A 15,680-nucleotide genomic window follows, 5' to 3' on the forward strand; every position below is an offset into this window, starting at 1 on the left:
AAACAAATATGTCTGTTCATTTTCTTGAATCATTGTAGCTTCTTGCCAGAGTTCTTCACCCAGATACCTACTACCCAATACCAATTGGCATCTTGTTGTAGAACTCAAGGATGCTCCTAATTCTCCAGGGCACAGAACAACATGTAATAACATGTAACCAAAAGAAAAATAATCTAGAATGTCAGTACTACTGAGAATAGAAATATTACACTATAGCTGTGTGTTTGCAAGTTTCTCTCTCTGTGGATGTCTAAATCCGAACATACTCTTCCTTCTCACTCTAAACTAAACATCTGGACTTTCTAATGCCAAAATGTAGCCAAAAAATGTGTAGCTTTTTAAGTTTCAGTTCAGTTCAGTTCAGTTCAGTCGCTCAGTCATGTCCTACTCTTTGCCAACTCAGGGACTGCAGCAAGCCAGGGTACCTGTCCATCACCAACTCCCAGAGCTTGCTCAAACTTATGTCCATTGAGTTGGTGAGGCCATCCAACCATCTCATCCTCTGTTGTCCCGTTCTCCTCCTGCCTTCCATCTTTCGCAGCATCAGGGTCTTTTCCATTGAGTCAGTTCTTCGCATCAGGTAGCCAAAGTATTGGAGCTTTAACTTTAGGATCAGTCCTTCCAATGAATATTCAGGACTAATTTCCTTTAGGATGGACTGGTCTGATCTTCTTGCAGTCCAAGGGACTCTCAATAGTCTTCTCCAACAACAAAGTTCAAAAGCATCAATTTTTGGCATTCAGTTTTCTTTATAGTCCAACTCTCACATCCATACATGACTACTGGAAAAACCATAGCTTTGAGTAGATGGACCTTTGTTTGCAAAGTAATGTCTTTGCTTTTTAATATGCTGTCTAGGTTTATCATAGCTTTTCTTCCAAGGAACAAGCGTCTTTTAATTTCATGGCTACAGTCACCATCTGCAGTGATTTTGGAGCCCAAGAAAATAAAGTCTGTCACTTTTTCCATTGTTTCCCCTACTATTTGCCATGAAATGATGGGACCAGATGCCATGATCTTGGTTTTTTGAATGTTGACTTTTAGGTGGAGTTTTCATTCTCCACTTTCATTTTCATCAAGAGGCTCTTCAGTTCCTCTTTCACTTTCTGCCATAAGGGTGGTGTCATCTGCATATCTGAGGTTATTGGTATTTTCATATTTCTCCCAGCAATCTGGATTCCAGCTTGTGCTTCATCCAGCCTGGCATTTTGCATGATGTACTCTGCTTAGAAGTTAAATAAGCAGGATAACAGTATACAGCCTTGACTTACTCCTTTCCCAATTTAGAACCAGTTCATTGTTCCATGCCCTTTTCTAACTGTTGTTTCTCGACCTGGATACAGATTTCTCAGGATATGGCTAAGGAGGTCTGGTATTCCCATCTGTTTCAGAATTTTCAACAGTTTGTTGTGATCCATACAGTCAAAGGCTTTGGCATAGTCAATAAGGCAGAAGTAGATGTTTTCCTGGAACTCTCTTGCTTTTTCTATATTAAAGTTGGGGGAGTGTTGTTTTTGCTTATCTCACTTGCTTAAGTGTACCACTATCTTTCATAATCAAGCAGATTCCAATACTTGTTATTTTTTACAATAAGAACCATTAAGTCTTCTATTGTACACTCAAATTTCAACAGTGAGATGAGTGGTGATCCAGTACTTTATTGAATGCCTTCAGAAGGAACTTTCATCAAGCTTCTGATTTCATTTTCTGAGAATTTTCAGTATTAGGCATTAATCCTTCAGCTGAGAAATCATTCAACCTTATTTTTTTCTTCTATTGATCATGGGTATAATCTTATAACTCAGCTATGTTGAATCATGAATGATAGGCATAAAGAAAATATATTCTCATTCCAATTATCATTATACTTCAGTTTTCTTACCTTTCCTGTCCTCCTTGCAATTTGAAATTATAAGTTTGCTTCACAAATTCTCTACAGTAGACACTTTGCTTTTCAATGTCACTGCCAAAGCAGAATTTCTGGCCACATTTTCCCTGGATTACTGAAAAGTCTTCCATCTTTATTGCATTATTTCTAAACCTTTTCACTCAAGCCTCTCCATACCTAATGATGCCTGCAGAACCACCTCTATTCTGTGCATCATGGAATAACCAGCTCTGGTTATAATACCTTGCACATAAGTTGGGCTCAGTTAATATTTCTCTAATGAAAAATTGATAGATTAAGTCAAATTTCTGTTCAAATACTTGTGTGTCATTTACAAACTTATAGATATTTGGATTGATTATCACCATTTTGTCATTTCACTGAGCTGAATGTCTCAAGTGTTCTTTAACTAGTGAAAGTATGAAAGTGTTAGTTGTCCAGATGTGTCCAACTCTTTGAAACGCCATGGACTGTAGCCCGCCAGGCTCTTCTATCCATGGAATACTTCAGGCAGGAATATTGGGTTGGATAGTCATTGCCTTCTTCAGGGGATCTTCCCAACCCAAGGACTGACCCCAGGTCTGTGCTGCAGGCAGATTCTTTACTGTCTGAGCTACCAAGGAAGCCCTCTTTAACTAAGGGAGTCACAACGTTTCAGATTTTGAAGGTATGTTAAGAGTTACCTTGTGAAGACTCTTTACTGGTTATGTAAGCTATCTCATACATGCTTACTAAATTATATTCTTCTAAAACTTCATGGACTTCTTTTCCCCCTTTACATTTGCTACTGTCCTTTTGAATCTTTCTTTGCAATTGCCATGAGATATCGCAAGGTGAAAATACCTCCCTGAAATATCTCTTTAATGCTTCAATCCTTACTCTCTTTCCCACTAAATAGTTTTATTCTCACATCCCAACTGTCAGTTTGAAATTATCTTAATTATTTTTTATTTTCTTATTCTTCACCTACTAGAATGTAAACACCGTTAGAGCAGGAAATTTTTCTTTAATTTTTCTACTTTGTCTTCAGTGTCTAAGATGAGACTATTTCAAAACTACTCAAAACGATTTACCAACTAAGTGACTGGAAACAATTTCAACATCAGTGTATACAAACAAATACATTTGCATTTCCATCAAAAGCAGATGATATGATAGAATGTTTTGACTTTCATATGCATTCTTTAGTCTCATGTACTTGACACCTATCTCTGCTTCTTATTTCTCATATATGCTGGAAAATTCCCCTTGCTTTCCATTATTCCTTTAAGTACTCAGGCCACCTCTTGTTTATTTTGGAATTTGCATTGACTTCCTGAATAAAGTATCATTCCTCTTCCTCTTTCACCTCCAGCTCCATCCCAGACACAGAGAGATTTGCAAAGCACAGTCCTGAAATAATGAGATTTGTGCTTATATAAGTGAGTGCTTAAGTATGCAAAAAACAAGAAATAGGTGGGAAAGACATTATTTCTGATGCAGGTATAAATAGAAACGCTTATATCAAGAAGAACTTCAAGGTTCAGCTTCATATCTGCTCAGTTTTCAACAGAGGCCATAACACCTCAAAACAAAAATTATGCACAAACAAATACACAGAGATTTGTTAGAAACGATGAACCATTTTTATTGATAACAAGGGACTTCCCCAACAGTAGGGTATTCGGATCATTACTACAGAGAGTCAGAGATTAAGGGAGTAAAGGTTAACATTTAGAAAAAAGACAGATGATACCACCATGGAGCTTCAGCCCTCAAAGGTGCCAATCTTACAAACGGGTAGTCGAAGGTCAAAGCTCTGTCTTGAATGGAATTTCCTGCGTATAGAAATCATGACTTCAATCCTTGAGTCAGCATTGTCTTAGATGTGTGGTTTCAGACATAAATGGTGTTTTGGGTGGTGACGTTCTAGCAGCAAGAAGAATAACATCTCCTGTAGCAGACTGGCCCGTAACTGTCGTAGCCAGAGCCATATCCACAGCCACAGCAGGAGCCGTATCCACAGCCATATCTGGTTCCATAACCACAGCCATAACGGGAGCTGTATCCACAGCCATAATAGGGGCTCAATCCACAGCCATATCCTGAACCATATCCACAGGCAGTCCCATATCCACAGCCATATCTGGTTCCATAACCACAGTCATAATAGGGGCTCAATCCACAGCTGTAGCTGTTTCCACAGCCATAGCCACAGGAGTTGCCACAGTAGTTACAACACATGTTGTCGAGGGAAGCAGATTCAGGTGGACTGCAAGGCGATGTTTCTGAAGTGTGTGTCTTCTCCTTCCCATGGACCTTTATATACTATCAGTAAGTGGCAGAGCATACCACTCATTCCCTGACATAAACAACAAATATGGAAGCGACCACCACGTGCTGGTCACTTTTGACAATCGATAATTTGCCTAAAGTAGCTAGTTATTTTGGAGATATTTAAAGAGCATCATTTTAATTTGCTCTGCCAGAGAATTTTTTCAGTAGAATCATGTGCCTCTAAACAGATACCCATTTCCAAAATTTCCTATCATTTAATATATATCTTATATTAGAAATGCGAGGAGTAATGTAGAAAAATTTTGCCTGCTTTTTCTCTCTTCTTTCTTAAATCATTTGCCACTGGCCATAAGAAATGAATATTCCTACCTCCTTTCTTGCATCATTGCAAATTCATTTATAGAAGCCAAAGATGCTGATGAAACTACAAGGCACAAGAAGCCCCCAACAAGAAAAAAATCTTCTCCAAATTGTCAATAGTAGTAAGAAAAGAAATCTTAGTTTATAGCTACATATTTATAAATGATTCTCTATCTGTAGATGCCTAAATCCAAACATATCCTGTCCTCTCATCTAAAGGAACACCGGACCTTTCTATCATCAAAAATGTGGTCAAAATGTTTTTGTTTGTGGATTTTTTTTTTGCATATCTTACTTGTATAGATTGTACTTTCATATCACCATTTTCAGAATCAGGCAGGTTCCAAATTTTTAAGTTTTTTTTTTTTTTTTATTCAACTATATTTGATTTACAATATTGTGTTAGTTTAGGGTGTAGAGCATAATGATTTAGTATTTTTGAAGATTATACTCCATTAAAAATTATTACAACATAATAAATAATTCACCATGCTATATAGTACATCTTTATTGCTTATCTATTTTATAAACAGTAGTTTGCATCTGCTAATCCAGTGGCACTAATTGGTCCCTCTCCATTGCTATCTCCTTTCATAAGCAAAAGATTGTTTTCTATATCTTTGGGTCTCTTTCTGTCTTACATATGCATTCATTTTATAATTTTTAGAGTCTTCATATAACTGAAGTAATACAGTATTTGTCTTCCTCTATCTGCCTTATTCCTCTGCCTGAACATCTTTCAGTAAGCATATTCTCTAGATCCATCCATTTTGCTGCAAATGGTAGTATCTCATTTTTATGTCTGAGTAATATTCCATGATGTGTTTATGTACACCATATCTTCTTAAATGAGCTGAGAGATGTTTGAATGCTTCCATATGTGAGATATTATAAACAGTATTGCTAGGAACACTGGAGTGTATGTATCTTTTCAAGTTAGTGTTTTCACTTTTTCTGGATATGTACCCAGGAGTAGAATTGCTGGATCATATGGCTGTCCTATTTTTAGGTTTTTATGGAACCTCCATACTGATTTCCATAGTGGTTGAACCAATAATTTTCATTGCCCAAGAGTGTTCAAGTGGTTCCTTTTCCCATATCCTTTAAAACTTCTGATATTTACTGATTGCTTTGGTGATACATATTCTGACAGATGTGAGTTGATATTGCATTATTGTTTTAATATGCATTTTTCTGATAATTGGTGATATTGAGCATCTTTTCTTGTCCTGTTAGCCATCTGTGTGTTCTATGTGCCTTTTTATGCCAATACCATGCTATTTTGATTACTGTAGATTTACAATATAGTCAGTTTGGCAGAGTTATATCTCCAGCATTATCGTTTTTTTTCTGAAGAGTGCTTTGCCAATAAGTAGTCTTTTGTTGTTCTAGTTTTAAGATTATTTTTCTGTAAATTTTTTATAACTATGTAAGGATTATTCTAGTTCTATGAATTTTAGGATTTTTTGGTCTAGTTCTGTAAAAACCATCATGTGTACTGGATAGAAATTGCATTAAATCTGTAGATTTCTTTGGGTATTATGGCCATTTTAATAATATTAACTTTTCCAATATCCCAAGGGAATGGGATATCTTTCCATTTTTGCATATAATTTTCAATTTTCTTTATCAAAGTTTTATGGTTTTCAGAATATACTTCTTTCGCTTCCTTAAGTTGATTCCCAGGTACCATTTGTAGAACCAATTAAATAGGATTTCTTTTTACTTTCACTTCCTAATACTTCATAATTAGTGTATAGAAACATAACAGATTTCTCTATACTCATCCCGTAACATACAATCTACTGAATGAACTTATTAGCTCTAAGAGTTTTTCGGTGGAGACTTTCGAGTTCTCTGTACAAAGTACATCATCTGCAAGTAGTGACAGTGTTACCTCTTCTTTCCAATATGTTTTATTTCTTCTTGTTACTGCAGCTAGAATGTCCAAATCTACTTTAAATAGAAGTGGTGAGAATGAGCATCTTTGTCTTATTCCTGAATTTAGCAGGAAAGATTTCACCTTTTCACCAGTGAGTATTATATTGGCTGTGAATTTCTCATAAATAGTCTTAATATAATCAGTTATTTCCCCCTAAACCACTTTGATGAGAGTTTTTAACTTGAATGGATGCTGATTTTTAAAACTATTTTTATGCATTTATTGAAGTGACCATGTATTTTTTGTCTTTCTTTTTGTTAACATAGGTGTATCACAGTGATTGATTTGCGTATGTTAAATTGTCTCTGTGACCTGGGATTAAATCCAGCTTGATCACAGTGAATGATGCTTCTTTGTATTTTTTAATTTGGTTTGCTAACATTTTGTGGAGGGTTTTTTTTTTTTTTTTTTTTTTGGTAGTGTTTTTCTCTAGTTTGGTAGCAAGGTAATGGTGGTCTAGTATTGGGATAAATTAGGGCATGTTCCCTCATCTTCAGTTAGTTGGAATAGTTTGAGAAGGATAAATAAGTTATTTTCTATATGTTTGGTAGAATTCCCCTGGAAATTTTTTGAATTGCTGGTTTAATTTCATTTCTGGTGATCAGTGTGTTCAAATGATTTGCCTCTTCTTAACTCAGTCTTGGTATGCTCTGTGTTTCTAGGAATTTGTGTTTCTGCCAGGTTATCCAGTTTGTTAGTATATAACTGTTCACAGTATTCTCTTATGATTTTTTGTATGTCTGTGATATCTCCTAGTCCTAGGGATTGGAAGGCAGAAAAATATATACCCTGAGGAGGAAATCTGTGAAGTGAAGTGAAGTGAAGTGAAAGCTATTCAGTCGTGTTTGACTCTTTGTGACTAGAGCCTGCCAGGCTCCTCTGTCCATGGAATTCTCCAGGCAAGAATACTGGAGTGCATAGCCATTCCATTCTCCAGGGGATCTTTCCAACCCAGCGATCAAACCCAGGTCTTTTATATCTTCTGCATTGCATGCAGATTCTTTACCATCTGAGCCACCAGAAAAGTCCATATATAGTCCTAATTATGGGAATCTTTAGAACATATTTCACATGGATATTTAAAACCTACTGTTTAATAAGCCTTTGATCTTGACTAAAAAGTCTTACTGCGAGATGATACTTAGTTCAAATTATCAAAATAGACATAGTCCTAGAAATAAAATATTTTTCTACTATGGACTGATCTTTTTACTCCTGTGGAGTTTCAAAACTACTGATATCAAATTTTTGCATAAACATGTTCCCAAGACATATGCTTTAAAAATAGAACATAAAGTTATTCTTTAGTTTCTGAACTTGAAAATATGCATGATTCCTTGTCCATTATGTTGACATAATGTTGACACTGTATTTTGGGTAATAAATTACTATACAAAATTGCCCAGTCAGAGTGCAAAAAGGTCAATAGATAGGTAATTTATATTCAGAGGGGTTTTGCTTCCTCATCATAAAAGCTTTTTTAATTAGGGCATACATATGTGTATACCATAGAATGACTTCTTTTATGTTACGAAGCTATTACATTAAATTCAGACTAAATCACGATTACAGCAAAAATTAATATGGCTATTTTAAAGCTATTACTAAACAAGAATTTAAAACTATAGAATAAGAAAAATGAGATTTCAAAAATTTAATTTTTATTGGAGTATAGTTGATTTACAATATTGTGCTAGATTCTGCTGTACAACAAAGTGAATCAGTTACATACATACCTATATCCACTCCTTTTTTAGATTCTGTTCTTATATAGGTCATTACAGATTATTGGGCAGAATTCCCTGTGCTATACAGTAGATTTTTATTAGTTATCTATTTTACATATAGTAGTGTGAATATGTCATTCTCAACCTCCCAGTTTATCCCCCCTTCCCCGCCCCACTCCTTGGTAACCATGCTTGTTTTCTACTTCTGTGACTCTATTTCTGTTTTATAAATAGGTTCATTTGTACTATTATTTTTAGATTTCTTAGAAACCTAAAAAAAGCAGTATCATATATTTGTCTTTCATTGTCTGATTTACTTCACTCTGTATAAGAATTTCTAGGTCCACCTTATCACTGCAAAAAAAAAAATTATTTAAAATTTTAATTTATGTTTGGATTCTGAAAAGTGCATACTTAAATAACATGTATTAAATGATAATCACAAAAATAAATGTATATAGCCAAGAGGGGAAAAAAAACAGGAAAGTGAGATAAAGGGAATAGCATTTATTGAGTAAAATTCCTGACCAGAACACTAAATAGGTATGAAACATAAGGAAAACAAATATGTAAAAATAGGTAGACCTCATTTTAGAAAGAAGAAATTTGCATTTAGACAATTTAATCATATAATCAAATATCTTTACAGTATATGTGGCTCTCCAATGTTTGACTATATGTTTGATTTGATTCATCCATTTTTATGGAAGAATATTGAGTCCAAATTATTAGGGACTGTACTCAGAGTTGGTTATTCAAGGATGCACAGAATAGGAGTTGTCTTTACTGTTTTAAACCAGTATCCAGAGATCTGAATGGAAAGGTATTAGAAATAATGCAATAAAGATAAAAGAGTTTTTCAATAATCCAGGGATACTGTGACCAGAGAGTGTGTTGGCTGTGGTACTGAAAAGTAAAGTGTCTATACCAGAGAATTTGTCAGGTAGAATTTATAGTTTTTAATTTCAAGACAGACAGAAAAGGCAAGAAACTGAAGGATAAGAAAAATGGAATGAGAATATATTTTCTTTATGTTTATGGTTAGGGATGAAACAGCAGAGTGTTCAAATTAGACCAGTGACCAATATCAGAAAAACCGGTAGAATGATTTCTCAACAGAAGGAAAAATGTCTGATAATGAAACGTCTCAAAAATTGAAGTTGGCAGCCTTGTGAAAATCCCTGTTAAAGGCATTCAATAAAGTACTCGATCACCACTTATTTCTTTGTTGTCGAAATTCAAGTATATCCAGTGGAAAGAATGATCTTGACTTTATACTCCCTTCCAATTCAGATTTCATGGTTGTTACAGTGAAAAATAATCTAAATTTTGGAGTCTGCCAGATTCTGAAAAAATTGATTGAAATAAAACATAGAAACTAAGATAAGCAAAAAAAAAGAAAAAAATGCCCCCCTACCCCAACAAACAAAGCAACATGACTGAATGTTTGGTCATGAAAGGTTGAATGTTTGGTAGGAAGTTACATTTCAATTAGTGAGGCAAGACATAGTTTTAATAAACTTTGACAAGTGCTTTGACATGTATCTGCACATAAGAGCCAGGAGGTGCTGGCGGTGGTCGCTTAGATGCTAGCTCATGTCAGACTCTTTGCAACCCCATGGACTGTATACCCCACTTGGCCCTCTGTCCTTGGAATTTCTCAGGCAAGAACACTGGAGGGGGTTGCCATTTCCTCCTCCAGGGGATCTTCCAGACCCAGGGATCAAACCTACATGTCTTGCATTGTAGGCAGATTCTTTCCTGAGCCACTAGGTAAGCCCCAGGACCAAGAGGAGGATGATCCAGTTCAGACAATAACACGGAGGAAAGGCATCTCACAGGAGCTGATTACAGATCTGAATTTTGATGTACAAATAGATTTTTTTTAAGCCAAGAAATTTTGTGGCAAGAAAAATATTAACAGCAGAAGAAATGATACTCATTTCCCTCTTTTACATGTCAAAAAGGTAAGTGTGCTAGAGAGGATTATTTAGAAGAAAGGAGACATATTATATTGTAAAGTCACAATGAACATTTTTGTAGAAGGTTGAGAACTTCTGATTAATGTACATATGAATAAGGATAAAATTGAGTTTTGTGGTACTTGATGTCATGAATGTATTAGGAGCTGAGATGGGCTTTTGCTGTAAGTATCAGAGTGACCCTACTTACCTTTAGCCTTTGAACTAAATGTGTAAGGAACAGTAGTGATATAACAAGGTAAGAATGATTGAGGGAGGGGAATAGACTAAGGCTTTATGTGAAAAAAATGAGATTCTGGTCTAACTGAGGACTTCTGATTCTTCAGGCAAATAAAGTTGGTTAAACTATCAAAGTCTCCTCAATGGTGAGACTCAGGTAGCTACAAAAAAGAGAGAAAAAGAGGGCTGCCCCACGTGAACAGGACCTTCCATTGCCTGGTGCATGGAAGAAGAAAATACAAGAAGGAACACATGCAGCATACTGTCTCCACGCCTGTAAGTCTTCACTCTTTCCGGGAATTGACTTTGTTTTGAATTATCAGATACTGATCAGATTCTTAGGATTTGAGGAGAGTCGGACAAGGCAGGGGTAAGGAATGCAGAAAGGGTAGTGATTCAGGAAAGGAGACAGGAATATTCCTTTTCCTGTGGTCAGAAGCAGGTATTTTGGAAAACTGAGAGAGAAAAGGAGGTAAAATTGCCTGACATTCCCCAACAAGCTTGTTTTATAAGGTATCGGTTAAATGAGAGGAGCTTTTGAAAATGATCAGCTTTGGGTCACACAATTCTACTAAGACAGTTTGTCAGCAGAACAAATTAAAGTGAAGCTCTTAAAATGAAACAGGAGTCTCTCAAATAATGAGCTATTTTAAGCAAACATTAGTGATTGTCAATAGTGACGTGACTGGCTCATAATGTTGCTTCCATATTTGTTGTCTATGTCAGGGAACGAATGGTATGCTCTGCCAATTACTGACAGTATATAAAGGTCCATGGGGAGGAGACACACACTTCAGAAACATCCTCTTGCAGTCCACCTGAATCCTCTTGCCTTGACAACATGTGTTGTAACTACTACGGCAACTCCTGTGGCTATGGCTGTGGAAACAGCTACAGCTGTGGATTGAGCCCATATTATGGCTGTGGATATGGAAGTGGATACGGCTGTGGATACGGCTCAGGATATGGCTGTGGATACGGCTCAGGATACGGCTGTGGATATGGGACAGGATATGGCTGTGGATTTAGCCCCTATTATGGCTGTGGTTATGGAACCAGATATGGCTGTGGATATGGCTCTGGCTATGGCAGCTACTGGCCAGTTTGCTACAGGAGATGTTATTCTTGCTGCTAGAACATCACCCTCTTAGCCTACTCTGCTTCTGAAATGAGGAATCTAAAGATAATACTGCTTTGAGGATCTGTAACCCATGATTTGTACTTGCAAGAAATTTTATACGTAACAGAGGTTTTGACCTCCAACTACCCATTTTTAGATTGACGTCCTTGAGGTCTGAAGATCAATGGTGATATCATCTGACTCTTCCAAATTTAGCCTTTACTCCTTAATCCCTGAGTCTCTGTTATGACTGTGTTAATAATCCTAACATTCTAAAGCTTGGATAACCCCTTATCCTCAATAAAAATGGCTTATTGCTTCTAACAAATCTCTGTGTACTGCTTATGAATTAGTCTTTCATGAGGTGCTATGGCCTTTTTCAAAGACTGGGCTAAGAGTTGGCTTGAACCTTGAGTTCTTTGATATAATACAAGCATTTCTTTTTGTATTTTCACCAAAAATAATACCTTCTCCAACTATTTCTTGTATCTCACATGCTCAGGCACTCACATACACAAGCACAAATCTCACAGTATTTCAGAACAGTCTGAACCGTGCAAATCTCACTGTGTCAAGAATGGAGCTGGAGGAGACAGTGGAGGAGGAATGACACACATTCAGGTGGTCATGACAAAGTCCAGGTGCAGAAGAGACAATCTGATTTCCTGCAGGTGTAATGGAATTGAAGCGATGCTTCCCAGAAGCAATGAGAAATTGGAAGCAGAGTTGGGTGTTAGGCACTTGAAAATAAAGAACTAAGGAATGTATATTCTTTGCAGCCAAAGATGGAGAAGCTCTATACACTCAGCAAAAACAAGACCAGGACCTGACTGTGGCTCAGATCATGAACTCCTTATTGCCAAATTCAAACTTCAGTTGAAGAAAGTAGGGAAAACCACTAGACCATTCAGGTATGACCTAAATCAAATCCCTTACAAATATACAGTGAAAGTGAGAAATAGATTTAAAGGACTAGATCTGATGGACAGAGTGCCTGATGAACTATGAACGGACTTAGTCACATTGTACATGAGAAAGGAATCAAGACCATCCCCAGGAAATAGAAATGCAAAAAAGTAAAATGGCTGTCTGAGGAGGCCTTACAAATAGCTGTGAAAAGAAGAGAAGCAAAAGGCAAAGGAGAAAAGGAAAGATATACACATTTGAATGCAGAGTTCCAAAGAATAGCAAGGAGAGATAAGAAAGCCTTCTTCAGTGATTAACTCAAAAAATAGAGGGAAGAAGAGAATGGGAAAGACTAGAGATCTACTCAAGAAAATTAGATATACCAAGGGAATATTTCCTGCAATTTCGGCTCAATAAAGGACAGAAATGGTATGGACCTAACAAAAGCAGAAGATACTAAGAAGAGGTGGCAAGAATACACAGAAGAACTGACAAAAAGATCTACATGATCCAGATAATCAGGATGGTGTGATCACTCACCAAGAGCCAAACACCCTGGAATGTGAAGTCAAGTCGGTCTTAGGAAGCATCGCTATGAACAAAACTAGTGGAAGCAGTAGAATTCCAGTTGAGCTATTTCAAATCCTGAAAGATGATGCTGTGAAAGTGTTTCCCTCAATATGCCAGCAAATTTGGAAAACTCAGCAGTGGCCACAGGACTGGAAAAAGTCAGTTTTCATTGCAATCCTAAAGAAAGGCTCAAACTCCAAAGAATGCTCAAACTACCGCACTACTGCATTCATCTCACATGCTAGTAAAGTAATACTCAAAATTCTCCAAGTCAAGTTTCAGCAAATGCAAACTGTGAACTTCCATATGTTCAAGCTGTATTTAGAAAAGGCAGCGGAACCAAAGATCAAATTGCCAACATCCACTGGATCATCGACAAAGCAAGAGAGTTCCAGAAAAGCATCTATTTCTCCTTTAATGACTATGCCAAAGCCTTTGATTGTGTGGATCACAATAAACTGTGGAAAATTCTGAAAGACATGGGAATACCAGACCACCTGACCTGACTCTTGAGAAACCTGTATGCAGATCAGAAAGCAACAGTTAGAACTGGACATGGAAAAACAGACTGGTTCCAAATAGGAAAAGGAGTACATCAGGGCTGTATATTGTCACCCTGATTATTTAACGTCTATGCAGATTACATCATGAGAAACTGAGAGACCCCGGGCTGAAGGAAGCACAAGCTGGAATCAAGATTGCAAGGAGAAATATCAATAACCTCAGATATGCAGATGACACCACCCTTAAGGCAGAAAGTGAAGAAGAACTAAAGAGACTCTAGATGAAAATGAAAGAGGAGAGTGAAAAAGTTGGCTTAAAGATCAACATTCAGAAAACTAAGACCATGGCATCTGGTCTCATCACTTCATGGCAAATAGATGGGGAAACAGTAGAAACAGTGGCAGACTTTATTTTTCAGGGCTCCAAAATCACTGCAGATGGTGATTGCAGCCATGAAATTATAAGACGTTTACTTCTTGGAAGAAAGTTATGACCAACCTAGACAGCATATTAAAAAGGAGACACAGTACTTTGCCAACAAAAGTCTGTCTCATCAAGGCTATGGTTTTTCCAGTGGTCATGTATGGATGTGAGAGTTGGACTGTGAAGAAAGCTGAGCGCAGAATTGATGCTTTGGAACTGTGGTGTTGGAGAAGACTCTTGAGAGTCCCTTGGACTGCAAGGAGATCCAACCAGTCCATTCTGAAGGAGATCAATCCTGGGTATTAACTGGAAGGACTGATTTTGAAGCTGAAACTCCAGTACTTTGGCCACCTGATGTGAAGAGCTGACTCATTTGAAAAGACCCTGATGCTGGGAAAATTGAGGGTGGGAGGAGAAGAGGATGGCGGAGGATGAGATGGTTAGATGGCATCACCAACTCAATGGACATGAGTTTGGGTAAGCTCAAGGAATTGGTGATGGACAGGGAGGCCTGGTGTGGAAAAGGCCTGGTTCATGGGGTTGTAAAGAGTTGGAAACAACTGAATGACTGAACTGAACTGAACTGAACTGAATCAGTTCATCTCTATTGCATGTTGTAAAATGTCTTTTTACACATTATCTCAATTCATTTTCACATCCTCTAAAAATAGAGTGGCTACTTGACAAACAAGTATTGGGAGAAAGAAGCTGAGGCTCAGAGTGATTAAGTCACTATCTTGAAATCACACAACAAAGCAGTGTCAGAACCAAGTTTTCATAGTCTTCTGCTAGTGAGCTCACTGCCATATGCTCCTCCTGGCCAGACCCTCTCCTGCCTATGGAAGCAGTATGCACTGTGCTCTAAATAATCTGAACAGAAAAAGAAAAGTCTGAGAGTTCCTCTCTACATCTGCTTAGTGATTACACACCTCGACTGGTGATAATAAATGCACAGAAAGACTTGTTGTCCCACTCCCTTATCTGACTGGCCAGTTCCTACTCAAGCCTCATGTCTAGTGCCCCATCTTCTCAGAACTCTTTCCTGACTCTCACAGCACTAATAACCTTCCATATTTTATAACTTTCATAACACATGGCTACAAAAACAATTACTTCATTTCTTCTTTAAATCCTACTATGTTATGCCTTTGACTCTGTGGATCACAATAAACTGTGGAAAATTCTGAAAGAGATGGGAATACCAGACTACCTGATCTGCCTCTTGAGAAATTTGCATGCAGGTCAGGAAGCAACAGTTAGAACTGGACATGGAACAACAGACTGGTTCCAAATAGGAAAAGGAACAAGACTATATATTGTCACCCTGTTTATTTAACTTATATGCAGAGTACATCATGAGAAACGCTGGACTGGAAGATACACAAACTGGAATCAAGATTGCCGGGAGAAATATCAATAACCTCAGATATGCAGATGACACCACCCTTATGGCAGAAAGTGAAGAGGAACACAAAGCCTCTTGATGAAAGTGAAAGTGGAGAGTGAAAAAGTTGGCTTAAAGCTCAACATTCAGAAAACAAAGATCATGGCATCCGGTCCCATCACTTCATGGGAAATAGATGGGGAAACAGTGGAAACAGTGTCAGAGTTTATTTTTCTGGGCTCCAAAATCACTACAGATGGTGACTGCAGCCATGAAATTAAAAGATGCTTACTCCTTGGAAGGAAAGTTATGACCAACCTAGATAGCATATTCAAAAGCAGAGACATTACTTTGCCAACAAAGGTCCATCTAAACAAG

General features: G+C 37.2%; 2 protein-coding genes across 2 annotated transcripts; one reads left to right on the forward strand and one right to left on the reverse strand.

Annotated features, from left to right (window-relative positions):
- Positions 1–3,796: 3,796 nt before the first annotated feature.
- On the reverse strand, positions 3,797–4,111 carry LOC105000150 (keratin-associated protein 21-1-like). The gene has a single exon (XM_010855857.1). It carries the CDS (start codon positions 4,109–4,111, stop codon positions 3,797–3,799), a length of 315 nt encoding a protein of 104 aa, XP_010854159.1.
- Positions 4,112–11,236: 7,125 nt separating this feature from the next.
- LOC105000151 (keratin-associated protein 6-2-like) lies at positions 11,237–11,530 on the forward strand. The gene has a single exon (XM_010855858.1). It carries the CDS (start codon positions 11,237–11,239, stop codon positions 11,528–11,530), a length of 294 nt encoding a protein of 97 aa, XP_010854160.1.
- Positions 11,531–15,680: the final 4,150 nt, after the last annotated feature.

The sequence above is a fragment of the Bison bison genome, unplaced genomic scaffold (assembly GCF_000754665.1).
Source record: "Bison bison bison isolate TAMUID 2011002044 unplaced genomic scaffold, Bison_UMD1.0 scf7180017864368, whole genome shotgun sequence".
In the NCBI taxonomy this organism is placed as follows: Eukaryota; Metazoa; Chordata; class Mammalia; order Artiodactyla; family Bovidae; genus Bison; species Bison bison.